This window comes from Dermacentor albipictus, chromosome 2 (genome assembly GCF_038994185.2).
Source record: "Dermacentor albipictus isolate Rhodes 1998 colony chromosome 2, USDA_Dalb.pri_finalv2, whole genome shotgun sequence".
NCBI classification, from domain to species: domain Eukaryota; kingdom Metazoa; phylum Arthropoda; class Arachnida; order Ixodida; family Ixodidae; genus Dermacentor; species Dermacentor albipictus.
In genome coordinates this window covers 100,243,604-100,271,352 of record NC_091822.1, presented here as the reverse complement: position 1 = coordinate 100,271,352, position 27,749 = coordinate 100,243,604, and the positions used below count along the sequence as shown (strand labels likewise).

Below are 27,749 nucleotides of genomic sequence, written 5' to 3'. Positions count from 1 at the left end.
GCGGGCGTGAAATGAAGCGGGTAAGTATAAATAAACGGTGTTATTAAATTTTTTTAGATGTGTTACTGCCTTTTTTAAGCTTTACTTAACAAGTGGTTGAAAGAGTTATGTGCGGGCATCATCTTAAAGTATGCGCTTTAATTGCAGGCAACTGAAATTTTCAGTTACACTGCTCTAAATAAAAAAGCCTCGCTAGAAAATGGGTTGTGATTCTGCAAGCTCGTACAATCCTACTGTCGTTTCTTCACAAAGTATACATATACACTGAGGACATAAGGGAGGGAGCAAACGCTGCTGCCGCCACAGGTTGAACACCAATGCCGCATTCGTGTTTTATATCGCTCAACCTACAAGCTTTCTCTGTCGACTTGTGCGGCTTTTCATATTTTTTTTTCTCCTATATGGAGCAACAACTGAAAAACAAAGAGCCGTTACTTGTATTTTTTACATAAGATATTCTTTTTTGACCTGTAACTATTAGCTGTTTACCAGCCGAACACTTAACGTCCGGAATATCATCGTATACTGGCATAGATAGGCCCACTTAAGACAAAAGATGGGCTGATCTTTATGATGACGCCTTGTCTGTGGGCACTGCAGCACGTGTCTCGAACTTTGCATGCATCCATCGCTCTTCATCTGTTTCAGCCTCAACACCGGCACCATGCGTTATCGGCCAACAACAAGCGGCAGCCAGAGCAAGCGGCTTGTCTCTCCCTCGACACGACGGCCGACACACGGCAGGAATCGCGGCGGACGTCCGCGCCGAAGAGCGAGACGGTGCCACCACCGCCCGAGACTACGGCGCCAACATCCGACCCGATGCCCGAGCCAGTGCAGGAGAAGGCGACAGCTTGCCAGGCCCAATCGGAAACAAAGCCAGAAGTGCGCGGTGTTCTGAAAAAACGAAGCCCGCCAAATCAGCCCGACAATGCGAGGCGCAGCTGGAGCTTGTCCAGCAGGTCGCTGAAACCGATCGCGCCGTTAGAGAACGAAGACTTTGGCCCCAGGGCGCCGTGTCAGCTCCCCGCGGCAGGATCTGAGCCTCCAACCACAGGGCGGTGCAGCCTTAGCGCACAGCGCCCTTCCATGAGCGATATGAAGTCGCCGACAGAAAAGGGCTCGAGTTCTCGTGAGCACTACTTCTTGTACTCATTATTTTAACAATCGTCTCCGGATTACAAGGTAGCGGATTCGATTCCAGGCCGTGGAGGCCACTGTCCGATAAGCGCGAAATGCAAACGCGGTCATGTGCAGTGCTTGAGGAAATGCAAAGACATCCGTGTCCCATGCACTGGGGGCACGTTAAAGATCCCCTGGTAGTCAAAATCAATCCGCAGTCTCCCACTATTGCGCGCTCATAATTAAATCATGGTTTTGGCATGTAAAACCGCATAATTCATGCGTGCGAAAAGTTATTCCGGGTTACCTCGCTACGGCGTTTCTCATTTCCAGTGCGTTGTTTTAGATACTTTATCGCCACATCAGACAAACGCAATAGGCGGTGTTTAGCGTCTCGAAGCTATGCTTGGGCTATAACAACTCCCTGTTTGTCTATTTGGTGTATTAAAGTAACATTCTTTTTTTTCACACATAAAATCACCGCTTACAAGGAAGAGACAAGAAAGCCACTTCTCTTGTTTCTCCTTTGGTAATGTTTAGTTGCCGTTGTTTTTGGCAAAGAAAACAACAATGTACTACGCGTCTGCCTTGGGTTGCAACCTGTTAATGGACATCGAGGTAACTATTCTCCACTATGAATTCTTTAATGTGAGTTGGAGCTTGATAGCGCTAATTTTTTTTAACCTCTGCCCGTCAGGGGTTTGTGTGTTGTCTGACAAGTGTAAAACTGCCCTTAAATACATGCGGAAAGAGAGCGCCCCACTTGCTGAACAGCACAAAATACTTTCAGCGCAATTACTTGGCCGCCTATTGCTCGTCGTAGTTGAAGAACAACATCGTACCTACATGCGCGGGTGTTTTTAATCATTCAGATCTTTAGCTCGCGTTCTGCAGTTATGCGTGGAGATAACTGTCACACCGTCCAGGTTCGTGAACGAGGGAGGGCTCGAGGCACCCTCCGTTAGGCAGACGTTCCGCAGCGTGGTAGGGATGAACAATGACTGACCGCCGAGCAGCTGTGCTCGCCGGTGTTTATTGGTGGTGGTGGCCAATGTTGCCTACCGAGCCTGACAGACCGCTAAGCCTGGCGGGCCAATGAAGATTATGCACAAGGGGGCTTCACATGCTTGTTACACCCCCTTACCCCCGGTTTGTTTGTTCACTAAATGAAACAAACGTCAAGGTTCAGAGCATAAGGCTCTGCCGCCGTCCCAGCCAAGTCGACGGTGCCTGCTACCCAGGCGAGTAACGGTCCGGTGTCCTCCGTCGATGAGAAATCCGCCTGGGCACCGGTGTTGACGGGCCGGATGTAGCAACGTCACGTGCTGCCTGAGCCAGCCTCGCTCCGTCCAGAGGGTTCGCAGTGGTCGGCCTTGTGAGTGGTGCCGGACTTGACACCAGCCCAACGGGCGCCACACCGCTGGCAACGCTTGCCGCCTCCAAGGAGGGCGGTGCTCCGCTGGAAGCGACTGGTGTTGCCGCTAGTCCTCCTACGGGCTGCAACTACGAAATGGCCGTAGAGGGTGCTGGTCAATTCCCGAGGCGAGGCCTAACATGGTCAGCGTGCCTGTGCCTGTGTCTGTGCCACGTGGCTTCATTCGGCATGCGGACCAGCAGCGATGAGGCGCTGGCAGGAGACACCACCTATCCGGAGGACCAGGGTGGGCCAGGACGAAAGTTCCTGGCCAGAACTGGAGCTGCCAACTCCAGCAAAGCCCCAGGACGGCACCCTCGGTCAGCAGCCACCTTCTGCTTCAGTTGCTTCAGGAGCACTGTGGATTGGAGGTCCAGATGCAAGACACCCAAGGGTGCCTTGACCATGCGACGCAGCAGAAGCTCACAGGGTGCACGGCCTGTGACATTGTGGGGTTTGGTCTGGTACTGGAACAGTATCCGGGCAATCTGCGTCCAGAAATACCAAATCTGGCTCCTCTTGAACTTGTCCTTCATGGTCTGCACCACCCGCTCGGCTGCACCGTTTGAAGCAGGGTGGTATGGCGGAACCATCATCCGGCGGATTCCGTTCTTAGTCAGCTAGGCCAGGTGCTCTGTGCTGGCGAAAGCAGGACCATCGTAGGGCACGTGACGTCGGGCAACCCCTGGGGAGGGGGGCAATGACCTGTCATTGTGCTGCAATGGTCGCGCCTGCTGATGGAAGTGGTGACAAGTAGAACCTCCACCCACTTCGAAAAGGCATCCACCACTACCAGGAAGTAATGTCCTTTGAAGGACCCCAAAAATTAAGATGTAGGTGGGACCAGGGTCTCTGTAGGAACGGCCAGGAGGTGATTTCCACATGACGTGAGGCCCGCTGATGCTCCTGGCAGATTTGGCAGCTCTGCACCATGTGAGCGATGTCCTAGTACAGCCCAGACCACCAAACATGGGATCGGGCCACCATCTTGGTCATTTCCACGCCAGGATGACCCGCATGTAGCAATTGCAGGGCCTCGGAGTGGAGACTTTGTGGGATCGCCAACCTGGAACCCCACGGTAGGCAGCCCTGCTGCAAGCTCAGCCTTGTGGCTATGTGCCTGCTGAACCAATTCATCCCCACTGGAGACGGCCTTGACCACCTGAGACAGGACTGGCTCCCGGTTGGTCGCTTGCAATACCGCAGATCTGGAGAGTACCTCCGGGTACGCGTGCTCCAGCATGTACACTTCAGCAGCTTCTGGAACGGCATCAGGCACCTCAGGCAAGTGCAAGCAGCTCAGGGTATCAGCAGGTCCCAGGTCCTTTCCCGGATGGTAAACCAGCTGGTAACTGTAAGCTATTAGCCTCAAGGCCCAGATTACCACTCGACGTGATGCCTGCATGGGAACTACCTTGTAAGGCCCCAGTAGCCCCAACAGTGGCTTGTGTTCCGTGACTGCCTCGAACTTCCGACCCCACAGATACTGGTGGAAGCGTTCGATACCGAACATGAGGACCAGGCTTTCCTTGTCCAGCTGGCTGTAGCGTTGCTCTGCAGCATGAAGCCGACGAGAAGCAAACGACGCAGGGCATTCCTGGCAATCCTTGTCCCGGTATTCCAGGACGGCTCCCACGCCGTACGGCGACGCATCTACGGTCAGGACGACAGGCTTGGAAGGATCAAAGCGTACCAGCACTGGAGCCTTGGTGATTAGCTCCTTGCTACGCTGGAAAGCCCGGTCCTGCTCCTTCTTCCAGACCCACTGCTGATCATCTCGAAGCAGAAGATGGAACGATTGAGATGCTCCAACAGGTTCGGCAGGAAACTCCTATAGAAGGTCACGAGGCCGAGGTAGCTCTGAAGCTCCTTCTTGTTCTGGGACTTATGCACTTTGAGCACAGCATCAACTTGGCGGGGAGACGGGGCTAGGCCAGCCTGGGAAAAGTCGTGTTCCAAGTACAGAACACTTGGGGCCAGGAAAATGCACTTTTCCAGCTTGAGCTTGAGGCCGGCGTCCTAAAGTCGGGCGAGGACGTTGTGCGGGTTCTGTATGTGGTCCCCGTCGTCGCTGCCAATAACCGGGATGTCATCGAAGTACACCGCAACGTGCCTCATACCCCTGAAGATGTTGTCCATCTCCCTCTGAATCACGGCTGGGGCTGAAGCTACGTCAAACGGTAAGAGCGTGTACTGGAAGAGCCCCAAAGTTGTCGACATTGTGACATACGTCCGGGAGGCATGCTGGAGCACCAGCTGCTGGTAAGCATCTCTGAGGTCGCGCTTGGTAAACTTCTGTCCACCAGACAACGCTGACCAGAGAGATCTTCTATCTGGGGCAGTGGGTACCTCTCGACGGTAGCGACAGGGTTGATGGTGACCTTGAAATCCTTACAGATCATGACGCTGCCGTCTCGCTTGAGGACTCGTACGATGGGAGCGGCTCATTCAGACTCCTTGACGGGCACCCGGATGCCCTCTCTCTGTAACCGTTGCAGCTCCTGGGTGACCCCATCCTTCAGGGCGAACGGCAGTGGGTGAGGCTTGAAAAAACATGGCCGCGCTGCCTCAGGTACATAGATGCCAGCCGTCATGCCAAGAGAATGCCTGGCTGGAAGAGAGGCTTGAACTCGATCCGGAGGCTGGGGACGTCTTTCATCGCATGCAGGCTGGCTTCTTGTTACTCTGGCAGACGAACGCCCAGTGCCTGACACCAGTTTCGGCCCATGGGCGTCGGTGACGGTCCCTTAGTTAAGTAAAGGGGAAGGGTTGCCTCCCTGTCGCCAAAGCAAACGCTGACCTGTGCCTGACCATGGACCTGGGAGAAATGCCCGGAGTAACTCCCAGCATCACGCCCAAAGCCTTGACGGACACGCCGGGTAAAGTACGCTTGAAGTTTCCCAGTCATTACTGACACGCTGGCCCCTGTGTACAGCTTCATGGAAATGGAGTGCCCGCAGATTTCGACGGTCACCATGTACGGTGGCACAGACGACGGTAGAGGGCCTGTGTGCCACATGTCGAAAATCGGTGGGTCCTCGGCCACGACGTGAAGACTGGCCATGGAAGAATTTAAGCCAGCTGCCGCACGCCCCCGCCACATACCGTTGCGACGGCTACCCTAGCCGCGGGCTTGTGTGGTACCTGGGCTTGAACCAGGCTGCTGCTGCTGTCAGTTGTTCGTCCTCCCTCTTTGGCATACCCGTGCCAGGTGACCAGTTTTCCCGGCCGTGAAGTATTGTGCTTGAGAGAACTGGCTCTGTGAGGGGGAATGGGCACCACCACAGCGACCGCAGGTACTGCTCTTAGTCGCCAATTTGTTGACCACCGCTTCCGCCGACGATGAGCTAGTCGCAGAGGCAATCTCGCCGGCGTCCTTGGCGGCAGCTTCCATTTCCAGCGCTGCCTTCACGGCATCATCCAGCAAGGGGCAGGGAAGCTCCAGGTGTCGCGTCTGCATGGCGGGGTTGTTGATGTAGCAGACGAAACGGTCCCGGAGCAGCGAGTCCAGCTGGTCCCCGAAAACGCAGGCACTCGCTAACCCTCCTAGCGCGGCAACGAACTGCCCGAGGGTCTCTCCTTCCCGGCGGCTCCGGTTGTTGAAGCGCAAACGCTCCATTAGTGTGGACGGTGCGGGGTTGAAATGCGATCGCAGTGTGGCGAGCAGCTCACACAGCGTCTTAACATGCGGCATGGCTGGCTTGAGAAGGTCGAGCAGGAGACTGAAGACGCGGGTCCCACAAAGGCCAGGGAAATGCCCCGCTGTTTGGCCTCGGGTATGTTGTTTGCACGAAAAACACGTGGACTTGTTCCTCGTAAATTGGCCGGGCGGACCCATCCCTCTCAAACGGCTCCGGCCTTCTGTACAGCGACATGGCGTCAGCAACGGGGGGCGGTGTTTAGCCGCTCGCGGCGGCGTCGGACGATCCGTGGATACTCGTCGACAGTGTCACGATCCGCCCGGGTTCGTGAACGAGGGAAGACTCGAGGCACCCTCCGTTATGCAGAAGCTCCGCAGCGAGGTGGTGATGAACGATGACTGACCGCCGAGCAGCTGTGCTTTCCGGTGTTTATTGGTGCGGTGGCCAATGTGCCTACCGAGCCTGACACACCGCCAAGCCTGGTGGGCTAATGAAGATTACGCCTGAAGAGGCGTCACATGCTTGTTACAATAACCTTCACGGTTTGAGCCGCAGGAAACATTAATCGTTTATTTAAAATTAAAGTGAAGTCTCTAGTGGTGTAAATATAAAGGGACTCACAACTTGTTAGGGGACGAAGAGAGTTCTCGAAAATTTCGCACTCTATGCCGTCGTTCATCATAGCAGAACCTTTTCAAACTTTGCTGTCGTTTCTATGTGGCAATGTGAGACCGTAAAAAGCGGTGACATCTAACATCTCGCAACTTCTGTACCAAGACGGCTTCTTTCCACAGATGGCCTAACTGAAATTCGGTCGCTAAGACGGGCGATGAGCGGCAGAATGGGTACCATTACATCCTTCCACATATGCAAGAGGGCCACAATAGCTTGTAACGCCTCATGAACCAATCGGGTCACTTGCCCGACCGTCGAGAGATCTATACAATATCAACTAGTCTGATGCTGTTTCGACCGAGTTTTCTCATTCTTCACCGGTTGTACTTGCGCATGTGAGCGTTATTTGTACCAGAAACCTACAAAGTCTGGCAAACATCATCTGATTACACGATTCTTTTTTTAATAATTTACGCGGTGATTTCCCTTCCCTTTCAGTCACCCCAGAACAGCCGACGTTGTATCTGCGCGTGCGAAAGTAAGTCCCCGCTTGGTTTTTGTGATCCAAGATGGCGCTCACTAGTTTTCTTGTATTTCTTTTTTTTTCTCTCGTTCGTGCAGCCTAACTACCGCGGTGCGCCCTGCATTCATCGCCAGTGCCGCCTACACCGCCATCTTTGGGAACATGGCGAGTTTCAACACGCTTTCCGCGCGGAAGGCCGTCCTCGTCACTCTTGGCTGGCGAGTGTCACAGCATGCCTTTAATCTGTACAGAATGTATCAGACGATGTGTTCCAAATACTTTAAAACTATAGAGCAGACTCGATTATTAATCGAATTGCTCGTGATTATTTCCACCAAAGAGGCCTGTATTTAAAATTATTCGGCGTAACAATTTAGCAACTCTGAAATTCAGGCTGAATAACTTTTTCAACTCATAGTCGGATAACTAATTCTCATGTGATATTTGAAGACACATAGCCAAGGAGTGCAAAATCGCTTCAAGACGTTGCGCAAAACTTGCCACTACTAACTTCTAGTGTAATAAAGTCCGGTCGTTTTTACTCTGGAAATTGAGCTGAACCGCCCAAGAGCACAGCTGTCGCGCCCTTAGCAGACGCCCATTAGTGACGGAGTTGCTTACGCCTCGCAATGGGGTAAAAGTGAAGCAAGAGAGGACGGGGTTTTGTTGAGGACGTTCGCTTTATACACGTAAGCGGCGTCGCCTGGTGTTGCTGTGTTGTCCGCTTCTTGCTGCAGAATCAATGAATGATCGGCGTCAAACTGACTCGGCCAACGTCTGGTGACAGTTAACCAGAAAATGCTTCAGAAATGCCTTGCTTGGGGTTGTCACCTAAAGAGAATGGAGGCTTGCTCCTTATAAGAATGAACAGTAGCATGACCGCTCCGGCTTCTGGGTAATAAGGATCTGCAGAAACCACAGAAGATGGCTGTAAGAGCAAGCAAAGCCTATAGTGTTTAATACAATACGGCCCTTGTTACTGTGTTCTTTTATATTTGTCTTATTCAAGCGTCTGCTGTGCCGACACGTTTTATGTGTGTGCACAGCTGCACATCACTCTTCAGCGCAGGTATGACAGCGAGACGCACAACTTAGCGTGAACTTCGCTGCAAACGTGTGTCTCGATTTTGTTGTGCTTAGTCAAGAGAGTACTAAACCTGTTCAGCAAGCATTATTCTTACATTACACACAACACAGAGCATATCCTGCATGCCACCTGCCTGTGCTAAGCCGATGTTCAAGCCCTGGACAAGCTGGGCTGAACCCGAAAGCGGTCCAGTACCTCATAGCATCTCAAACCGCTCGCTGCCACTGCAGAATGATTGAGGAAACGCTCTTACTTTTGAATGAGGTGTTGCTACATGCGTTTCACGTGCTGCACCTACCGAACGTCGTAAAGCGCGAGCTTGGACAAATATAGGAATGGCAAGATGTTTATTTTCTCGTGCCCCGAGTGCACCCGTGGCCTAATGAGTAGAGAGAGCATCGAGCTACTGCGCTCGGCGACCGTGGTTCAAATCCTATAATCAGCTGTGTGACGTTTTTGATAAGAAGCAATCCTTATAGGTCCCATCAAGCGAAAAATCTGGAGTCCGTCCGGCATTAACATCCGATGGTACCAAAACCCACGTGACCGAGGACGAGGTCACGGTCCCGGCACTGGACCTGCTGCGGCTCACACTGCGAAATGCCCATGGTGAACAGCCATGGCGTCGGACGGACGCCATGGCCCACACCTTAGAAACCGACCTGGCCCAGTCCCACAGTTAAATTAAGGTGGAATAAAGTGGATTAAGGTGGATTGAATTAAGGTGTATTACGGTGTACTAGGATAGACTCAAGTGTATTAGGATGAAATATGGTGGATTTTGTTTGGTACAAATTAGGCCAAGGTGGATTAAGGAAGAGCTTTAATTCAAGGTGATAACTTAGAGAAGTCATTATGCTTTCGCATTCAAATCACGTAAGGATATTTATGTGATTGTCAATTATGTGTGAAAGCTTGTGTTAAACGCGTTTTGACGTCGTCTCGATGCATACAGCGGACACGCAAATACACAAGCGTTATGACCTCACCCTCTCACACCACCGGGCACATACTCGTCGAGAAACCCAGCCGGCCACGCCGCAACCCGACACTACAGGCGAAAGAAGGTTTCCTTTGGGAAGAAGAGCAAGTCATGAATTTTCCCAAACTGTTTTGACAGATTTCTTCCCAATGATTTGTGACGTCGAATGGTGAGGAAGCTTCGATTTTATATAATTCGTGAGTCATTCCAGCCACAGCCCATGTCCCCTCCCCCCTACGCACATGCTTGTGTGGGCCATTCGTTTTAAGACTTTAAGTGGTAAATACAGCTTTGTCAAAATCGTACGATGCGCCTCTTACGGATCAGAAAGATGGCTACTAAGGCTGTTCGGGCTTGGTAGAAGCTGTTAGAAACCTATCGACATCTCGTTGAAAACTTGTCGGGTCGGATAGCTTTTGCGGTGGGTTGATATGACGACGCATTGGTTAGTTCTTACGCTTGCGCTTTAATGGACGAGTGTCCTCATGCTTAGTCCACGTGTCCGCAGCCATGACGAGCAGTGCCCAGTGAGCTGGTCGAGGTGGCTGGTGGTGTCCCTACCAGTCATGGTGACGTGTTGCGCCATTTCCTGGACATCCATTTACTGGACCAGCCTCGTCAGCTGGTGAGTGCCGATTTCCATAGCAGATCGGTTAATTCTGTTTTTGTGTGTGTGTGCGTGTATGTGCGCGCGCGCGTGTGTGTGTGTGTGTGTGTGTGCATGCGTGTGTGTGACTACACCAAAGCATTGATGACTAATCATAACTAAGGAAAGAAAGTACACTAGTGTTTACCACACTTAGAATATACTTAATCACAACAGTGCTAAGAAATTGTGATTAATCAGTGTTGATCGACTAGTTTGATATCCTTTGATTGCTTGGCAGACGTCACAATAACCGAGCCAGAAAAATCATATTCTCAATTATTTTTCTAAAAGTTATCGACAAGTATTTCGATAGATATTTTTGTTAACTTCATGTGTCTCCACAACCAAAAGATTTCCGAACGTTTTGTGAAGTTTTTCTTTCCTTACGTGGTCGTGCCTTAATATATTGTCGTGTCTTAAGGTTCGTCGTTCATGCTTAGCTTGGCATTAAACCCCAAAAGTCAAAGGTGTCATTTTTGATAAGAGTTTGATGCGCCAAAAGTTTTACTTATGCCCGATAAACTTTTCGCAAAGCCCATAGTAGTGTTTTTGGTGTACTGGAGAAAAGCTTCAGCTGTAAATACTTCCTAACATTGAAAAAATATATATTTGCAATGCTAATTTTTATATAACTCAAATATCATTTCATCATATTTAACGTACCCTTCATGGCATGTATTAAAGCTTAAAAAGTTGTTCTAGCTTTTTTTGACATGCAATGGTGTTTTAGATTTGTGTTGGTAATAGGCTGACATATCTTGGAATTATTGGTAAGGCTCTGATAAACGTTACTACTATTACTTATACATCTACAGTGCGCAAGCAAAGAAAGCTTCGATAAGGATCGCACCATCATTTTCACAAGTGGGTTTATCTTCGTCAGTGTCTTAGTCAGGGAAGAAAGTCAAAGCTTCTTCTTCAGGAACAATCGTTCAAGGTCTTTTCTTCAGGTCCCTGATGAAAAGAAGTGTCATTGTCGCAATGTTGCGTCCAAGCTGAGCCTTCCCTCGTTCTTCTACCGTCGACGATTTCGTCTTCAAATTTCTGCTGGCTCTCCGTCCTACTGTTACTTTGATCACTGTTACTCGGGTTTCTTGATGAATCGTTATCTACTTTATTCTGATAGACAAGTGTTAAAGCCAGCGGTGACACCAAGTTATATATACCCTTCTGATGAGATCCGCAGGATCTTTACATAAATATAATTCTGACAAAGCTTCCAAGTGCGATTTAGCACATTGACATGCGCACACGTGCCACCTTTTGACATCAAATTAAGCGACGCTACTGCAATTTCAGTTTTTAACTTATACTCTAACACGTATATTTAAATGTTCGTATGTGGCACTTAAGCAATGCGAAAGGAAAGAAGGAAAGAAGCTCCAGTGGAGCTTCTTTCCTCCGTGATTTTTATGATGTACAATGGGCAATCATTTTAGGTCAGTAAAATAAGCGGTCATTTTTTTCGTAGTTCACATTGTCCAAAGAGGTGCAGTTCATCCCCAGTCCGTAATTGGCCCACACAAATGGTTTGTAAAAACAGCAACGTCTCCCAGCACCGTCTCGCAGTGTAAATCAACAATTTTTGTAAAATAACAAGTGTTAAAGAGTCGAGCTGCCAGGTGCACATAATGTCCCGAAGCCGCCACGCCTTCCGCTTTACGTCTGACGTCAGGCATGTTTTCTTGGCACTAGGGAAAACAGCATCGACGAGCAAACGCACAGAGACATGTCCAAGAGCGCAAAGGACCGTCATCAGAACATGAAGAGGCACACGTGAGTCGAATTCCCTAGCTCATTTTTTGCGTCTGAAAAGTGCAGACTGCATGGCAGCGAATCGTCCCTTACAGTATTCGGGAGGCGTTGCTCTTCTACTGGCTGATCGGGGTTCCTATCGCCTCCAGCGCTTATGCGGCCCAGCACCCCGGAAGGTTAGTATAGCTGCAAGTTGGTCTTGCGGTAAGTCGTACACTAGGACGAGGGAACTTTGAGTAAGGGCGCAGATGAATGGTACAATAAAAATTATCAGATATGCGCCATGCCGGGAGAAAGCACTTCTACAAGCACGCCCTTCTTGTCGCCCTCTTTCCCCGCCTAGTAGCGACCCTAGCGTTTGTCGAGCTTGGGGTCGCCTTCTTATGCCCGGCGCAGGCGAGCTCATCCAAATGTAGTTGAATTGCAACAGCCTTTGTTTGTTTAATCAGATTGAGGCTCACGTGAAAGAACCGCAGGTGGTACAAATGGATATGGAGCCTTCCCATGTGCGGCGTCTTTCAAAGCGGTGGCGTTGCTCTAAGGATATCATTAGCCAATCATCATACGCCCGACACTGCTTAACGTTTGCGTAATTGGCTTTTTGCAGGAAGGGTGTCGAAAGGTTTTCAAAGGAATGACAAGTACTTGCCGACGCAGGTACTTGGAAGGCCCTTTCCTTGGCCTCACACTGCTGGTGCTGAGCACTGCGCCGGGACCAGTGTGGCGCCGCTGCTGGTCGCTTTGCTTGCTGTGCTGGAGGAACATCTGCTCTCGCATGCCGTGGGACATCATCCTGATGATCGGGTCCGTCATGGCGCTCGGCAGGACGGTCGAGGTACACGATTGCTGCCGCTGCCCAAGTCTCCGTCGCTCAAAGCTTGAGGAATGGATGCCCGAATAAGGCTGGCTTTTTAGTCAGCCTGTAATTATTTGGACACTCCAGGAGACAAGCATGCACGCGGCCCCTCCGAGGGTGGTCACCACGCCAGCGTTGAGACCAGGAATTGTCGCGCTCATCGAATGAACTCTAGTCATGCGTGTCATTGGACGCGTGACACCACGAGTGTTTAGTGCGTGGTGTCACGCACTAAAACTACCAGCCACACTTCGTATAATATTGTTACGGGGATGTTGGGAGTATAGAAAGACTGTATTTACAATATATACACAAGCAGTCTTGGTGTAGCTAAAAATGACTGACCAGCAACAACACATAGCAGCCAGCGTCTCATGATATTATTCTTCCTTTCTTTTCTTTTTATCCTTCCGTAACAGGACTCCCAGGTGGTTAAGCGCCGTCTCGGCGCATGGTAGGCGAAGAATTGAGAGTGAAGTATGGCTTCAGCCGCGAAACGTGCACGATGTCAACAGGCGTCGCATCTCAGGATGGATCAAACTTTAACGGCGAAATCTCGTAATTGGCGTCGTTAACTTCACGTAGGACTTCATAAGGCCCTGTTTAGCAAGAGAAAGAAGCTTCTGGGAGAGGCCGACCCGACGACATGTTGACCAGAGGAGTGCCCAAGCACCTGGGGCGAACTGAACCTCGCGATGACACCGGTCATAACGCTCTTTTTGTATATGCTGCGAGGCTAATAAACGAGATCAAGCGACTTGACGCGCCATGTGAGCGCGATCGGGAACTTCACGAGCGTACTCAGTGGCAGCACGTGGCATAGAAGGGAGGATGGTGTCAAACGGCAATGTTGGGTCGCGGCCATATAGAAAATAAAAGGGTGAATATCCTGCGGTGTCATGTCGGGACGAGTTATACGCGAATGTCTCGTCGGCCAGCGTGGCGTCCCAGTCGTGACGGTCGTTAGAGTCGTACGTCGACAGCATCTCTGTGAGTGTTCGGTTGAGACGTTCCGTAAGACTGTTCGTTTGTGGGTGGCAGGTGGTGGACAGCGGTGGACAGCGGTCGATGTCAATTACCCTTATCTTTGTGGGCACGGACAGAGGATTTGCTGCAGTAGTCGACAATGCAGCACCACCTCAGAGGGCTGCATTTCTTAGTTTTCCGAAAGGGTGCGACCAAAAGCCACAGGGGACGAAATGCGACGTGGCTGAGGCGAACGGGAAGGTGGGCGACGTCTTTACGGTGAACGAGATTGGTGTACACTCGGTGATAGTGAGCCACTGTGCCACGCGTTCCTAGCAGAGTTGTCGGCGCTATTAGACTCGACGGTGGGCGAAACATTGCAGGCATTTCCATCAAAACGGCTCAGGTTGGCCGGCGTGCGAGGCGTTGAGGGCCACGAGTTGCGACAGTATCGGGCGACATGACCAATGCGGCAACAGCTGAAACCTATTGGCTGGTGGTCCGCAGTTCTCCACTTAGTCGGGTTGCGATAACGCAGAGAGAAGCGTCGGGGTGGAGCAAAAATAGTAGAAGGGACGTTCGTTGGCTCTGGGGTAGGCGACAGCACAGACAGAATGTAAACCAATGGTTTCAAGTTCCTGGCGAACGATGGCTTATACGAGGGGAACTGAAAAAGGGGTAGCATCAGGGCTACGCGAACAGAAAGTTGCGGGTGCCTTCGCATTCAGTTCACGTCGAACGATTCGCACCAAGTCCTCTGATGGCGACGCATGCTGCTGTGCGGGTAGATCTTCACACGTCGACGTTGCAGAAGTGTTGGCGAATGGCCGGAAGACGCGCCGGCTTTTCGCCCGCTCAAACTGTCGGCACTCTTTGATGACTGCATCAACTGTAGAGCAGGTTTTGCACATGAGCAGATTAAACGCATCGTCAGCAATGCCCTTCAGCACGTGCCCGATCTTCTCAGCTTCTGTCATGTTGTGATCGGCTTTACGACAAAGCGCCAGCACGTCCTGGAAAAAAACATCGAAAATTGGTTCAAAGCACCTTTTATTCTTCTAAAGCATTTGAGTCTGCGGATGTTTTGATTGTGTCCAGCTTACATTATCTCCAAAAGATGCAGATCATTACATGCAGCCAACGCATTGCGTGGTTTTCGCTGCAATGAACCGACATGAAGCCTTCTCACGTTGCTTTTCAATGCATTTACAAAGTAAAGCTGTAAAAAAAACATGTACTGCATAGGATACATCGTTGCTTGAAACAACAAAAGCGCTACACGCTAGGCGCTGCGCTACTAAGCCCGAGGGCGCGGGATCGAATCCCGGCCGCGGCGGACGTATTTCGATGGGAGGCAAAATGCGAAAACGCGCATGCACCGCGCATTGCGTGCACCTCAAACAACCCCTAGTGGTCAAAATTATACCGGAGCCCCCCACAAAAGCGCGCCTCATAATCATGTCGTGGTTTTGAACACACAATCGGCCGCGAAGCCGCGGGCTATACGTGGTAGCACCGTGGGTGCGTTAGTGTGGATGGGCGGTTGAAGGCGCGCATTGAAATGTAAACGGCGGCACTTCGGTGTGGACGATTTGGGCCGACTCTTTAGCAATAAATGGCACTGACTGCAGTGAAGTGATCATATATTGGCCTCCAATGCCACATTTTCGTACTAAACGCACGGAACATTCCTACTATACGTGAACCCTCCGGAGGGCAAAAGGCAGTTTCTGTTCCGGGACATCGGCGGTACTTTTTGTTCGTGATTGGCTTGCGTACTGCGCATTCCGTTGACGCTGTTGTCGCGCAACTCCACTTTCTGCTATTCTTGCACTGGTTATAAAAATGGATGTATTCCTGTGCAGTCAAGTTAAAGTACGAAATTATTTTCACTCTACTTTACGACTTGTAGGCATACATAACTACAATTTACCTCTTTTTCTATTATCTGCTAAGTACAAGACATTTACTAAGGTTAGGTGAATAAGAATGCGCTACTCTGAGTGACTGCGCTGTGGAAGAATCGCCATGTGGCTTCACAAGTGTTTTTCCTTTTTATTGGTCGCAGTAGAAACGCAGTAATTTAGAACAAAGGATGTTTTGAAATTTTACGTGCATGAGTGATGCGAACAATATTCACTTATTTCAAGAGACAACCTCATTACGTTGCTTTCTTTACATTTGAAAACAATGGTCGATACCATCCCACCCCTCCGTCAAGCTAACAACACCACAGTAATAACTTCATTATACTCGCCACCGGCAACTCAGTTTTACGACGTCCAGTGTATAACGACTGCAATATTACACATAATCCTCTTGTAATACTATATTTCCGGTTCACTTCTGCAGCAGATAATCAAAGCACAAAGGTGCGAAAAGTCACGTGCAATGCAAAAATTTTTCTGCCTAGTACGATATCCACATAATAAAAGGGCACCTCAGGAGCTGTTAAGGATGGCAGCATAACCGCTAAGCAGCAGTCATGGAATTACAAGCCTAGGGTCAGTTGTGGCATGATCATATGAACGCTTAAGATTTTTTCTGCTGAGGGATCTTACGCCACCTCGTTAATTTGTAATGATGTCCCAAAGATTGCGGAATTAACACACCGCCACAAGGATTTGCTAAAGCGCTGCCTTCAGGTATCGCATTGACCACTTTATTTATTATTGCGATAGCAATGATATGGGCACTCCAAGCGCATTTCTGACGTCTGTGTCGCCGTGAGATTGCGTATAAAGTCCAAGGACGATAAAATCGTTGCCGCGTGCTGTGTGCTGTATGTGCGAGTGAAAGCATGCGAGGGTGAGCCGGTGATCGCGACTTAATTTCGCGCACGCAAGCGAGGAAAGAGGGGAGGAAGCACGCCGTGTTCCGTCGCGCGAAAGGCTCCGGTGGGGAGGGCAGGGAGGTGGGGGGGGGGGGGGGCACGTTCTACACCGGCCTGCCCGTAAAACCCCTTAAACTTCGTAAAGTAGTGACACACTCCTCCTCCGCCTTCACTCCTCCTTGTTTCTCCTCTCTTTTACGCTCCCTCCGCGACCGTGGCGCCGCCTACACTGCTCGAGCGTAGCAACGGCGCCAACATGCGCTCCTCGCCACTCCGTAGACGCTTCTCAAGCAGAAATGGCGCTGATTGACGGCGCGAGGGCCCACGTGATGCTATTAGGCCAATAGCGACGTGGCGTCGGCCTCGGCCAGAGCGCGCTAGGAGGAGGTGGTATTCTTCAAAGCGTGGCACTACTTTACGAACTTTAAGGTGCTTTAGCCGGCCCGGGCTGCCGCGCACGCCCTGCCGTGCCGCTGTATTTCGAAAGGCAACAGCGACGGGGACAGTGTCCACCGAGCGCTGTGTTTTCGCGGCGCAGTTCGCGTTGCTGCGAGAGGAAGCACGAAGGTCAATTCGCTCGCTGTAGCTGCCGCACTTTCTGAATCCAGCGTTTTGACAACGAGTTTCCGCGGTCATCGAATGAAATGTGTTCATGTTTGCTTGTGCGCGCGCGACACCGTGCTTGTTAATTTAGTTACTATGTCTACCTTCACAAGTTTATAAGGCCAATTAAGCTACTATTGTTACTTCGTCTTCATATCGCTATAGCGGTCCACTAATTTGCGGTCGCAAACGATTTTTCGCCTGTCGGGCGAAACTGCAACTTTTTTTTTAAATGAGGCCAAATATTTTTTTGCGAAGTGCTTAAGTCACAATGCGACAATTGCACATCGCGCACTCGACACGTGCTACCTCTAATTTTATTGCAGCGCAAAGGTTTCAGCGCAAAGTCAAATGACACTCTACATCGTAAAAAATCCGTACCACCTTTTAGGACTGCGATGCAACCACGGAATAAACATACCTTAAAAGATATGTACGCCGTATGCGCACATCTAAACAAGTAGCGGCTAGCAGAGGACGCGACATGCAATCTATACCATCCAAGTTCAGCCCGTGTCCGCCAGGCGGTCACTCCACTCGTCTCGTGGCCAATACCCCAGAATATATTTTTTCACACGAGCGCTCGCTAATTCGCAGATAAATATACGCTGTGAAACCGTATCCCGGTCCTGGGAATCAATGCGAAACGTCTAATTATTCGACCTCTGTATCACATTATTAATGACAGCGTTGGTGTGTCCGCATTGGCCCTCAGTATGTGCTAAATGATATTTCAGCACAAGGTTGAAACTGCTCAGCAGTAATGTTATTTAACTATTGTTGACTTAGTTCTGTGTCTGTTGACACACACGTGTTATTGCACACACATATGAGGGGACCCGCTTCAATGGAACTACTTAATTGTCACATTAATGACGCCTAACGGTACTTAATGATGCACGTATTACTTTATTGGCACAATTACACTCAGTCATTACTATATAATATTTCAATCGGACGTTGTCAATACATGTGAAATGGTCAACAATTATAGCGTTGAATTCTTTTTGACAGAGTTTAATGACTATTAAAACACCATTGACAAGCTGTTCAGTCATCATTTCATCAAAAATATATCCACTGTGTTTCAACAGTCATTTTATGAAGGAATTAATTACCCAACTAACACAAAGCGACCTGCGCCGCTACATATCTTAAGCTATTGTCTGAGTTTTTGTTATAAGCTTAGGTCCTGATTCGCGCGATCTTTGTCTGGCAGAGGTACCGGCTAGTCGAGGTTGGCCTGGCGAAGCTGGACGATCATTTCTGGGCGCAACGGTCTGCTAAGTCCAGCCAGTTCATCCTGGTCAGCGTGGCAGCTGTGCTCTCGGAAGTCGTGGTTGGGGACTCTCTAGCAAGATCTATGGCAACCACAGTGGTTCGGGTGGTGAGCTATATTTACGTTCTTGCATCGTATACTGATGTCTTATACTTGGCCTTTACCATAATCACATACAAAGTTGACAATTTTGCCAATTGGTACAGACGCACGATAAAATTACGATAACAAACATGGAAAGCAAGAGCAGAGAAGGGCATGAGGCCCAAACAATGAAACGTTCCTTTCCTTCGAGCGCTTCCTAACCTTACGTGAGGCCTCCTTACAGCGAAGGACCGATGGAGGAAGCAAGCATACTCTGAAAGCTCCCTTCACCCGACCTCACGTAAGGAGCGGTTGCCGCCACGCCTGGGTTCGAGATTATCTCTTAAAAGCTTTAGGCGAACACCCGAACACCACTATTCAATAAAAAAGGTTGTATCGTCGCACAATCTTTAAGTTGATGAGCTAATATAGAGAAGCGTGGACGCTTTTTTATAATTTTGTTTACTAAACCTAAAGATGTAGCGCATTACAGTGCAAAACTTGATGTGCACCAGCAACGCTGGCACGCCGGCGTCGTGCAACGCCTAGCAACGCCTAGCAACGCTTCCATGCCGCACGCGTGACTGAAACGAACGTGCCTGGCGAAACGTACCGTGCTCGCACTTCTCCGAAGGTGGGCGACAGCGCGCATGCGCAAGCAAACGTCACGTGGTTAAGCAGTGAGGCGAAGCGCTCGTTCAGGGCCAGGAGCGGCGTAAGGACCCATGAAGGTAGCTTGGCCCAAACAATAAAACGTTCCTTTCCTTCGAGCGCTTCCTAACCTTACGTGAGGCCTCCTTACAGCGAAGGACCGATGGAGGAAGCAAGCGTACTCTGAAAGCTCCCTTCACCCGTCCTCACCTAAGGAGCGGTTGCCGCGTGCCTGGGTTCGAGATTATTTCTTCAAATCTTTCCGCGAACACCGTTATTCTATTAAAAATGTTGTATTGTCGCACAATCTTTAAATTGAATAGCTAATATAGAGAAACGTGGTCGCTTTCTTCTAGTTTTGTTTACTAAAGTTAAAAAAAAGTTGAGCATTACAGTGCAAAACTTGATGTGCTCCAGCAACGCTGGCACGCCGGCGTCTTGCAATGCCTAGCAACGCCTAGCAATGCTTTCATGCCGCACGCGTGACTGAAACGAACATGCCTGGCAAGACGTACCGTGCTCGCGCTTCTCCGCAGGTGGGCGACAGTGCGCATGCGCAAGCGAATGCCACGTGTTAAGCAGTGAGGTGAAGCGCTCGTTCAGGGCCAGGAGCGGCGTAAGGACGCATGAAGGTAGCTTTGGAGCTACCTTACGCTGAGGAAGCACCAAGGAAGCGTTCACCGAGGGCCCCTCAGTAAGGAAGCTTTCAGAGTAACATAAGGTAGCCTCACCGCAATGAAGGCTTCCTTAGTGAGGTAAAGGAAGATTTCATTATTTGGCTGCTTATGCTGAGGAAGTACCAAGGAAGCCTTCACCGAGGGCGCCTCAGTTAGGAAGCTTTCAAAGTGACATAAGGTGGCCTCACCGCAATGAAGGCTTCCTTACTGAGGAAAGGAGGGTTTCATTGTTTGGCCCTGAGTGTTTATGCGAAGTAAGAGTTCGTAAAGAAACAATGTGTACAACAAGCACATCCAAAAGTTAAGCGCAATCGCCAGCAGAGACTTATGCCACATGACTTATGCCCATGTCTAGCGCTCGCGTCCTGTACACGAAATGCATAGGTCGGGCGCTGGACGTGGGCGCACAGGGGCATTTTCATGTTTGTTATTGTAATTCTTGGTGCTGCAACCATATTTCCTAGTGACAATGGCCAACTAGCTCCGCTTTCAGCAATACCTCTGTTAAGAACTGCGACACACGTCTGGGAAATTAAACTATCCACGCTCTCAGATATGAACAAATATTCCGCCATTCTCTCTGACTAATCGAAATACCTGAAAGGGACAACGGTACGTGTGGTTAAAAGCAACAGTCATGGTGGTGTGCTGCCAAGTGCGAGCAAGCCGGCTTTTTCAACTTGCGATTCGCTATTGAACGGAAAATGAGACAGCGCTGAGCTTATCTAATGCACAGGCAGCTTCAAAACACGCTGTAGAAGTATTTTGTTGCGGACTGATTGGTTCATGCTGAGGAAGTAATGTACTGGAAAAAATACAAGAAGGGTGGAACGAAAGATAGGAAAGAGCGCCGACAAAACTTCCGCATGGCTGCTAGCACCTTGTCCTGAACAAGTCCTCCTTGCAAAACAACATCCTCGCTTGGGTGACCTTCGCATCTGATGTCAGCAGCATAAATTCTTCTTTCTCAAGCGCACTGGCACGAAAACGTAAAGGAGGCCTGGAGACCGGCTTCTCACTTACTGTTCACATCAAGTAGGCCTCTTCATGCCTGACTGACCTTTCGTGGTCCCGTTCCTGGGCACGTAGTCCCGCCAGTCGCACCTGAGACAAAAGTCTAGCACTTTGAAAGGGCGCGGGGAAGCTGCAATGTGTCCTTCTCCGGTTTGTGTTATGTGTTATCTATATTTCCGCCTTTCTTGTATCTTACGTGGTACGTTACTTTTTCAGTGTGAAACGCTTACAAGAGCTTAAAAAATAATATTATCTCCTGAGCCTGGATGTGCAACATAGAATACAGATTTATTACCTTCACCAGTGCATGCGATGAACGTAATGTCGTGCTGTTTGAACGTCTGTGAGCTAAACTAGGCTGAAATTTGACTTTTTTTAGAGAAAACCGCGTCCTCTAAACGTTTTAGTCTGCTGTAGATGGGCAGCCGCATTAACTTGTATTTATTTTTTTTTATTTTTCCGACTGCCCCTTACAAAAAAAAACATTCTTTAACATACGTCTACGATGGCATTTTCGAAGACGGTGAAATTTTCAGCACGAACACTTTTTTATGACAAAAAAGATGGCCATATCTTCGGAATTCCACGCATTCAAATGGTTTCACTCGTAAATGCATTCTCGAATAACTCAAAGGCACAAACTCCGTTTCAGGTGCCAGAACATTCACTTTTACTTAATGGGACCAGGTTTTCAACGCAAAATTTGCCTTTGTCGTAATTTTCCATGTCTAACTTGAGAAGCAAGAACATTTGCAAAAGAACAATTGATACGACCAGTGAGCACAATGAAAGGCTGTGGTGGCAGGATTCTGTCAAGAAAGATGACGTCTCTCAAGCAGCAGCAGCAGCAATAAAGCAGACTGTTTTTCCCCTGACAAGGGTTTTTGTCCTCTGAGCGTCGTCTCTACAAAGTTTATAGTGGTCTTTATGTAAAATTCCGCAGGTATGAGCTATCTCTGCGATAGCTCACCGAGTTTCAATGCTGTTGGCTAACGTGGTTTTTTTATGTAGGCCTATAACAATTAGAAAACAAGTATTATAAATGTTTTAGGATCTATTGGGTCCCGTATAGTAAGAACCAATTAAAAATAGACGTCCCTGCGTGTACACCAACCCCGCAGGCAGTGGTGACGGAGACCCCGCTTTCATTCTACGTGGTACCGGTGAGCATGATGGCCTCCATCAATTTGGTGCTGCCCGTGTCGCTCCCGCTGCTGATCATGCGCGAATACTTCCAAACCAAGTCCACGGAGATGGTGAGCTTGACGCTGACGGGGACATGCCGTTGATCTATCGCTTCTTGAGACAAGAAGCACATGAGGCGCTCTTCTGGCGCACTTACGGCATCACCCGACTTTGACGCACTTATTCGGCGCTACACCGCAACTTTTCTAGCATCATGTTCGAGATGCTTATTAGTTATAGTTATAGTTATAGATTAGATTAAATTGTACTTCTAGATTAGTTAGAGTTATTAGAGATGCATTAGTTCGACATGCTTACGTTATTTTCTTCCAGGCTCTAATAAGACAATTATGGTATCCACAGAGGTCATGACATAAGCGATTCGAACTGCTTCTTGAACATTAATTTTTCATTTGTACGATTGCATTTCACCATGCCTCCGTGCTGCAGGAAAGGTAAAAAAATATCAAAGTTTAGAATCAACAGCATCTCCTAAGAGATGCATAAATTCTACTGTCATGTAACTATCGAGGCATCCAATAGGAAAATTTATTGACCGCAAGGCCCACACGAGCTGTAATCTGAAGGTTAACAAAAATATAATGGAAGTGCTTGGATAGAAGAGCATTTCTTTTCGTTTTGCTGCCTGGAAATCGTCATTATAGTCTCACCCGACACCTTACGCTCTCATCCGCAGCTCGCCTACGGCGTTCTGATCAAGTGCACCGCCGTCCTTGTCATCTTCATCTCCATGAACACCATCGGCCTCCTCGTGTTCCAAGGCGACCAGCCACGCGCAGTGCGAGCCATCGGCGTTATCTGCAACGCCACTGACACTGACAGGGCAACCCTGTGATATTCCGTAGTGCTATTTGTATAACATCCACTCTTTGTGGGCGCGGTTTGTTTTCTATTTGTGCTTTATTGTTCTTATTGAACGAGTTCTTTGATTGTTGTGAGATGTGTCGCATTCGCAATGAGTTCCGTTATTTGGAATATTTTCTATTTGTACTCATGCGGCGCCGTTCTTTCTTTCTATATTTTTTCAGTGTCTAGTCCAATAACTCCATTCATTCGAATGCAGGAGAGTAAGGTGCGCTTCAGGCGTGCCACACCAGGATCAGAGTTCGTGATCCCGTTCTCTCCTTTTTATTTACTGTCCGAGAACTGCAAGTTTCCTTGGTTTGCTGTGTGCTTGTACTGTGCTCGACTGTATTCTACACCAAAGAATATGTGCCCGCCGATTTCGACTTATAGTCTGTAGGAAGGCGCATCCTGTTAATTCATTGCGTCCTTTCACGTGATTCTGCAACGCGGAAAACCTAGTCCCATCACTCTCGCAGAGCCTAACGCTTCAATTGTCTGTTTTCTTTATAGGAACTGCTGAGATCACTGCACTGTGTCACCTAAGTTCCTAATACCGTCCAGCCAATGCTTTTAGCACCCGTACTGCTCCTTCGAGAATTACCTCTGTGTAAAACTGCTCGGCAGTTATTAACTACATTACTCAAATGCGTGCGCCGAGGCTGCTGACTTCGATATAGGTGCGTTGGAAGAAATCCATGCTTGCAATCACCGATGATCCCCCTATCATATTACGGATCTCCTTATGCTAGAAGACGCATGTTGACTGACTGACAAACTGATTCACATTTTTTGTTGTTATTGTTGTTGAATGATTCCATAGTCCAAGCAAAAATCGCAGTGCCTGTCATGTGGGGCCTGTCATGTAGTCATGTCATGTCGTGTGTCATGTGGGGCAGGTGGCGCGCACGCCTCAGGCGTGCCGCACTTCATGACCACCAGTTTTTGTGCCTCTTCTTTTTTACTTTATATCCCCGACCTGCAAATTACCTCGATTTGCAGTGGGTATGAGTTGTTCTATTCTATATTCTACACTAACAAAATGTGCACACCGATTTGACGTGGTTGGCAGAAAGCAGCAACGTGTCAACCCATTTCGCCATTTCATGTGATCTTGGAGCACGGCAAGCCTCTCCTATTGAGCCCAGTGTTTGCATTGTCTCTTTTATGTAGAAACTGCCAAGCACAACACTGCGTCAGTGCTCACTCAAGCGCCAAAGGAAACCCAGCCTGTGGTTTTCGCATCCATGATGCTCTTAAGAGAGTGGCCTCGGTGTAAAACTGATCTGGGGTAAACTCAATTACTCAAATACACGCACCGAGGTTACGCACTGTTTGATATTGATGTGTGGGAACTCATACTTGGAATGACTGATGTTCACCCCCTTCCGTTTTACCGATGCGCGTATGTGGAAAATTGCATACGCATCTAAAATCGCAAATTGTCCAGCTGGCTGTAGCATTGCTCTGCAGCATCAAGCCGACGAGAAGCAAACGACACAGGACTTTCCTGGCCATCCTTGTCCCGGTACGCCAGGACGGCTCCCACGCTGTACGGCGACGCATATACGGTCAGGATGACTGGCTTACCAGGGTCGAAATGCACTAGCACTGGAGACTTGGTGATTAGCTCCTTGCTGCACTGGAGGGCCCGGTACTGCTCCTTCTTCCAGACCCATTGCTGACTATCTAGAAGCAGAAGATGTAGTGGCTGTAGATGCCCCGACAGGTTCGGCAGGAAACTCCTGTAGAAGTTGATGAGGCCGAGGTAGCTCTGAAGCTCCTTCTTGTTCTGGGGCTTAGGCGCCTTCAGCACAGCATCAACTTTGTGGGGAGTCGGGGCTAGGCCAGCCTAGGAAATGTCATGTCATGCCAGGAAAATGCACTTTTCCAGCTTGAGCTTGAGGTCGGCGTCCTGAAGTCGTGCCAGGACGTTGTGCGGGTTCTGCATGTTGTCCCCGTCGTCGCTTCCAGTAACCAGGATGTCATCGAAGTACACCGCCACGTGCCTCATGCCCCTGAAGAGGTTGTCCATCTCCCTCTGAAATATGGCTGGCGCTGAGGCCACGCCAAACGGTAAGAGCGTGTACTGGAAGACATCCAAAGTTGTCGATATTGTGACCCACTTCCGGGAGGCATGCTGGAGCACCAGCCGCTGGTAAGCATCTCAGAGGTCAAGCTTGGTAAACTTCTGTCCACCGGACAACGCTGACCAGATATCTTCAATCCGGGGCAGCGGGTACTTCTCGAAGGTAGCGACGGGTTTGAGGGTAACCTTGAAATCTCCACAGATCTTGACACTGCCGTATCGCTTGAGGACTGGTACGATGGGAGCGGCCCAGTCAGACGTCTTGATGGGCACCAGGATGCCCTCTCGCTGCGACCATTGCAGCTCCTGGGTGACCCCGTCCTTCTCGGCGAACTGCAGTGGGAGAGGCTTGAAAAAACGTGGCCGGGCTCCCTCAGGTACATAGATGCCAGCCGCGTGCCGGCGAATGTACCCACACCTGGCTGGAACAGGGACTTGAACACGGTCAGGAGGCTGGGGACGTCTTTCACCGCATGCAGGCTGGCTTCCTGATACTCTGGCAGACGAACGCCCAGTGCATGAATCCAGTTTCGGCCCAGCAGCGTCGGCGATGACCCCTTGGTTAGGTAACGGGGAAGGGATGCCTCCCTGTCGCCAAAACGAATGTTGACCTGTGCCTGACCCTAGACCTACGAAAGCTGCGTGGTGTAGCTGCGCAGCATCCCGCCCGAAGGCTAGACGGACACGCCGGGGAAGGTACGGTTGGACCGTTTCCCGGCCAAAACAGACACGCGGGCCCCTCTGTCCAGCTCCATGGAATCGGGGTGCCCACAGATTTTGACGGTCAGCATGTACGGCGGCACAGACGACGATACAAGGCCTGTGTGCCACGTGTCGAAAATCGGCGGGTCCTCCGCCACGACGTGAAGCCTGGCCGCGGAAGAACTCGAGCCTGCTTTCGCATGCCCCCGCCGCGTACCCTTGAGATGGCTACCCTGGCCGCTGGCTTTTATGGTACCTGGGCTTGAACCAGGCTGCTGCTGCTGTTTACTGTTCGTCCTCCCCCTTCGGCATACCCGTGCCAGCACGTGCACAGTTCTCCCGCACGTGAAGCATTGTGCTTGAGAGAGCTCACACTGTGAGGGGGAGTGCACACCACCACAGCGACCGCAGGTGTCGACTCTTTTTGACAAAGTGTCGCCCAAAAGGCGACCCTATGTCGCCAACTTTTTGACCGCCGCTTCCGCTGGCGGTGAGCTAGTCGCACGGAAAATCTCGCTGGCGTCCTTGGCGGCAGCTTCCATTGCCAGCGCTGCCTTCAAGGCGTAGTCCAGCGAGGGGTCAGGAAGCTCCAGGAGTTGCGTCTGCATGGCGGTGTTGTTGATGCCGCAGACGAAACGGTCCCGGAGCAGCGAGTCCAGCTGGTCTCCGAAGTCGCAGGCACTCACTAAGCCTCGTAGCGCACAACGAACTGCCCGAGGGTCTCTCCTTCCCGGCGGCTCCGGTTGTTGAAGCGGAAACGCTCCATTACTGTGGACGGGGCTAGGTTGAAATGCGAACGCAGTATGGCGAGCAGCTCACCCAGCGTCTGAACATGCGGCGTGGCTGCCTTGAGAAGGTCGAGCAGGAGAGTGAAGACACGGGTCCTGCAGCTACCCAGGAAAATGTCCCGCTGTTTGGCCTCGGGTGAGTCGTTTGCCCGGAAGAACACGTGGACACGTTCCTTGTAAATTGGCCAGGCGGACCCATTTCCCTCGAGCGGCTCGAGCCTTGCGTACAGCGGCATGGCGGCAGCAACGGGGGGCGGTGGTTCGCGCGTCGCTCGCGGCAGCGTGGGACGATCCGTGGTTAGTCGTCGCCAGTGTCACGACCCACCCGGGTTCGTGAATGAGGGAGTGCTCGAGGCACCCTCCGTTAGACAAACGCTCCACCGAGTGATGGTGATGGATGATGACTGACCGCCGAGCAGCTGTGCCCGCCAGTGTTTACTGGTGCGGTAACCAATGTTGCCTACCGAGCCTGGCAGGCCACTGAACCTGGCGGGCCAACGAAGATCATGCCCGAGGGGGCGTCACATGCTTCCTACAGCGGGAGAGAGTGGACACTGTGTGCGAACGCAGCAAAGCGCCTTAAAATCAGTCAAGTCCAAGCAAGTGCCCCGCCGATACACTGGGCTGCCGTCATTCTGCTGTCTGAAGCTAATCTTGGTGCTTCCCTATAGCTAGTGATTCGCGTTGAATTCTCTTGGTAAGGCCAAGGAGCCGGTGGTCGTTAGCAGTACGTTCGAGTATGTGGCAGTATATCGTTAAAGTAAACCGCGGCGTTTTTGACTTCAGTGCAAATAGAAGGCTTCGGATGAGCCATCATGCTCACTCAAGACTTGCTGGCACTGAATTGAGAGTATCCAGCACTTGCACTACACTTCGCACTTACAGAGGATGAAGGTTATTCAAGAGCATTCGAAAAGTATTTATTAGAGACTGGAGCATCATAATCAGTTGCTGTTCTTGGGAAATTTTCAGGAACCAGCACTCTGCATTCTACAGCGGCGCGCTGTATTACTTGATGTGGCTCCGGTCCGGCTGTGGCATCGGCTGTGGCTTCGGTTGTGACTTTCGCTGTGGCTCTGGCTTCGGCTGTTGCTTTGGTAGTGGGGACTGAGTTGTATTGTTCTGCACCATGACCACGTTGTCAGATTTAGATTGGATTGCGCCAGGCCTAGGGAGCAGAGCAGAAGGAGGTGCCAGGCCTGGCATACTCTTCACGGACGCATCGGCTTTCTTTGAAGTCCGATGGCTTCGGGAGCGTCGCTTTCTAGCGGCCGCAACAGCTTCCCCACGAGACAAACGGTCTCTCACAATCTGCTTCAGGACCGCCTTTTCCTTCATTTTGGGACGTTCCTTCGAGGAAGCATCATGGG

General features: G+C 50.3%; 2 protein-coding genes across 3 annotated transcripts in view; one reads left to right on the top strand and one right to left on the bottom strand.

Moving 5' to 3' along the window:
• Nucleotides 1–22,951, top strand: part of LOC135915941 (uncharacterized) — a 49,321-nt gene extending 26,370 nt beyond the window's left edge. The window contains exons 6-15 of one of the 2 annotated variants that reach the window (XM_065449130.2): nt 649–1,132; nt 7,291–7,330; nt 7,414–7,533; nt 9,893–10,009; nt 11,729–11,809; nt 11,884–11,964; nt 12,446–12,623; nt 18,266–18,433; nt 21,873–21,914; nt 22,634–22,951. In XM_065449130.2, coding sequence (XP_065305202.1) covers nt 649–1,132; nt 7,291–7,330; nt 7,414–7,533; nt 9,893–10,009; nt 11,729–11,809; nt 11,884–11,964; nt 12,446–12,623; nt 18,266–18,433; nt 21,873–21,914; nt 22,634–22,792 — 1,470 coding nt within the window. In that variant the 3' untranslated portion in view covers nt 22,793–22,951. Of the gene's footprint in view, nt 1–648; nt 1,133–7,290; nt 7,331–7,413; nt 7,534–9,892; nt 10,010–11,728; nt 11,810–11,883; nt 11,965–12,445; nt 12,624–18,265; nt 18,434–21,872; nt 22,008–22,633 lie in introns of both variants that reach the window. The other variant, XM_065449129.2, reaches the window with a different exon arrangement.
• Nucleotides 22,952–24,967: 2,016 nt separating this feature from the next.
• Nucleotides 24,968–26,199, bottom strand: LOC139055752 (uncharacterized). Its single transcript, XM_070533285.1, has 3 exons — nt 26,057–26,199; nt 25,306–25,477; nt 24,968–25,222 (listed from the first exon to the last, which is right to left on the bottom strand). The coding sequence occupies exons 1-3, from the start codon at nt 26,197–26,199 to the stop codon at nt 24,968–24,970; spliced, it is 570 nt and encodes a 189-aa protein (XP_070389386.1).
• Between the last annotated feature and the right edge of the window lie 1,550 nt (nt 26,200–27,749).

What these genes read in the sequence shown, in the direction of transcription:
- LOC139055752 (XM_070533285.1), bottom strand. Translation starts at nt 26,199, where the DNA reads ATGCAGACGCAACTCCTGGAGCTTCCTGACCCCTCGCTGGACTACGCC. An exon ending in GCGGAAGCGGCGGTCAAAAA is followed by an intron (nt 25,478 to 26,056) that starts GTTGGCGACATA and finishes TTTTGGCGACAG; the next exon opens with GGAGGCATCCCTTCCCCGTT. An exon ending in AGTCCCTGTTCCAGCCAGGT is followed by an intron (nt 25,223 to 25,305) that starts GTGGGTACATTC and finishes CTCCCACTGCAG; the next exon opens with TTCGCCGAGAAGGACGGGGT.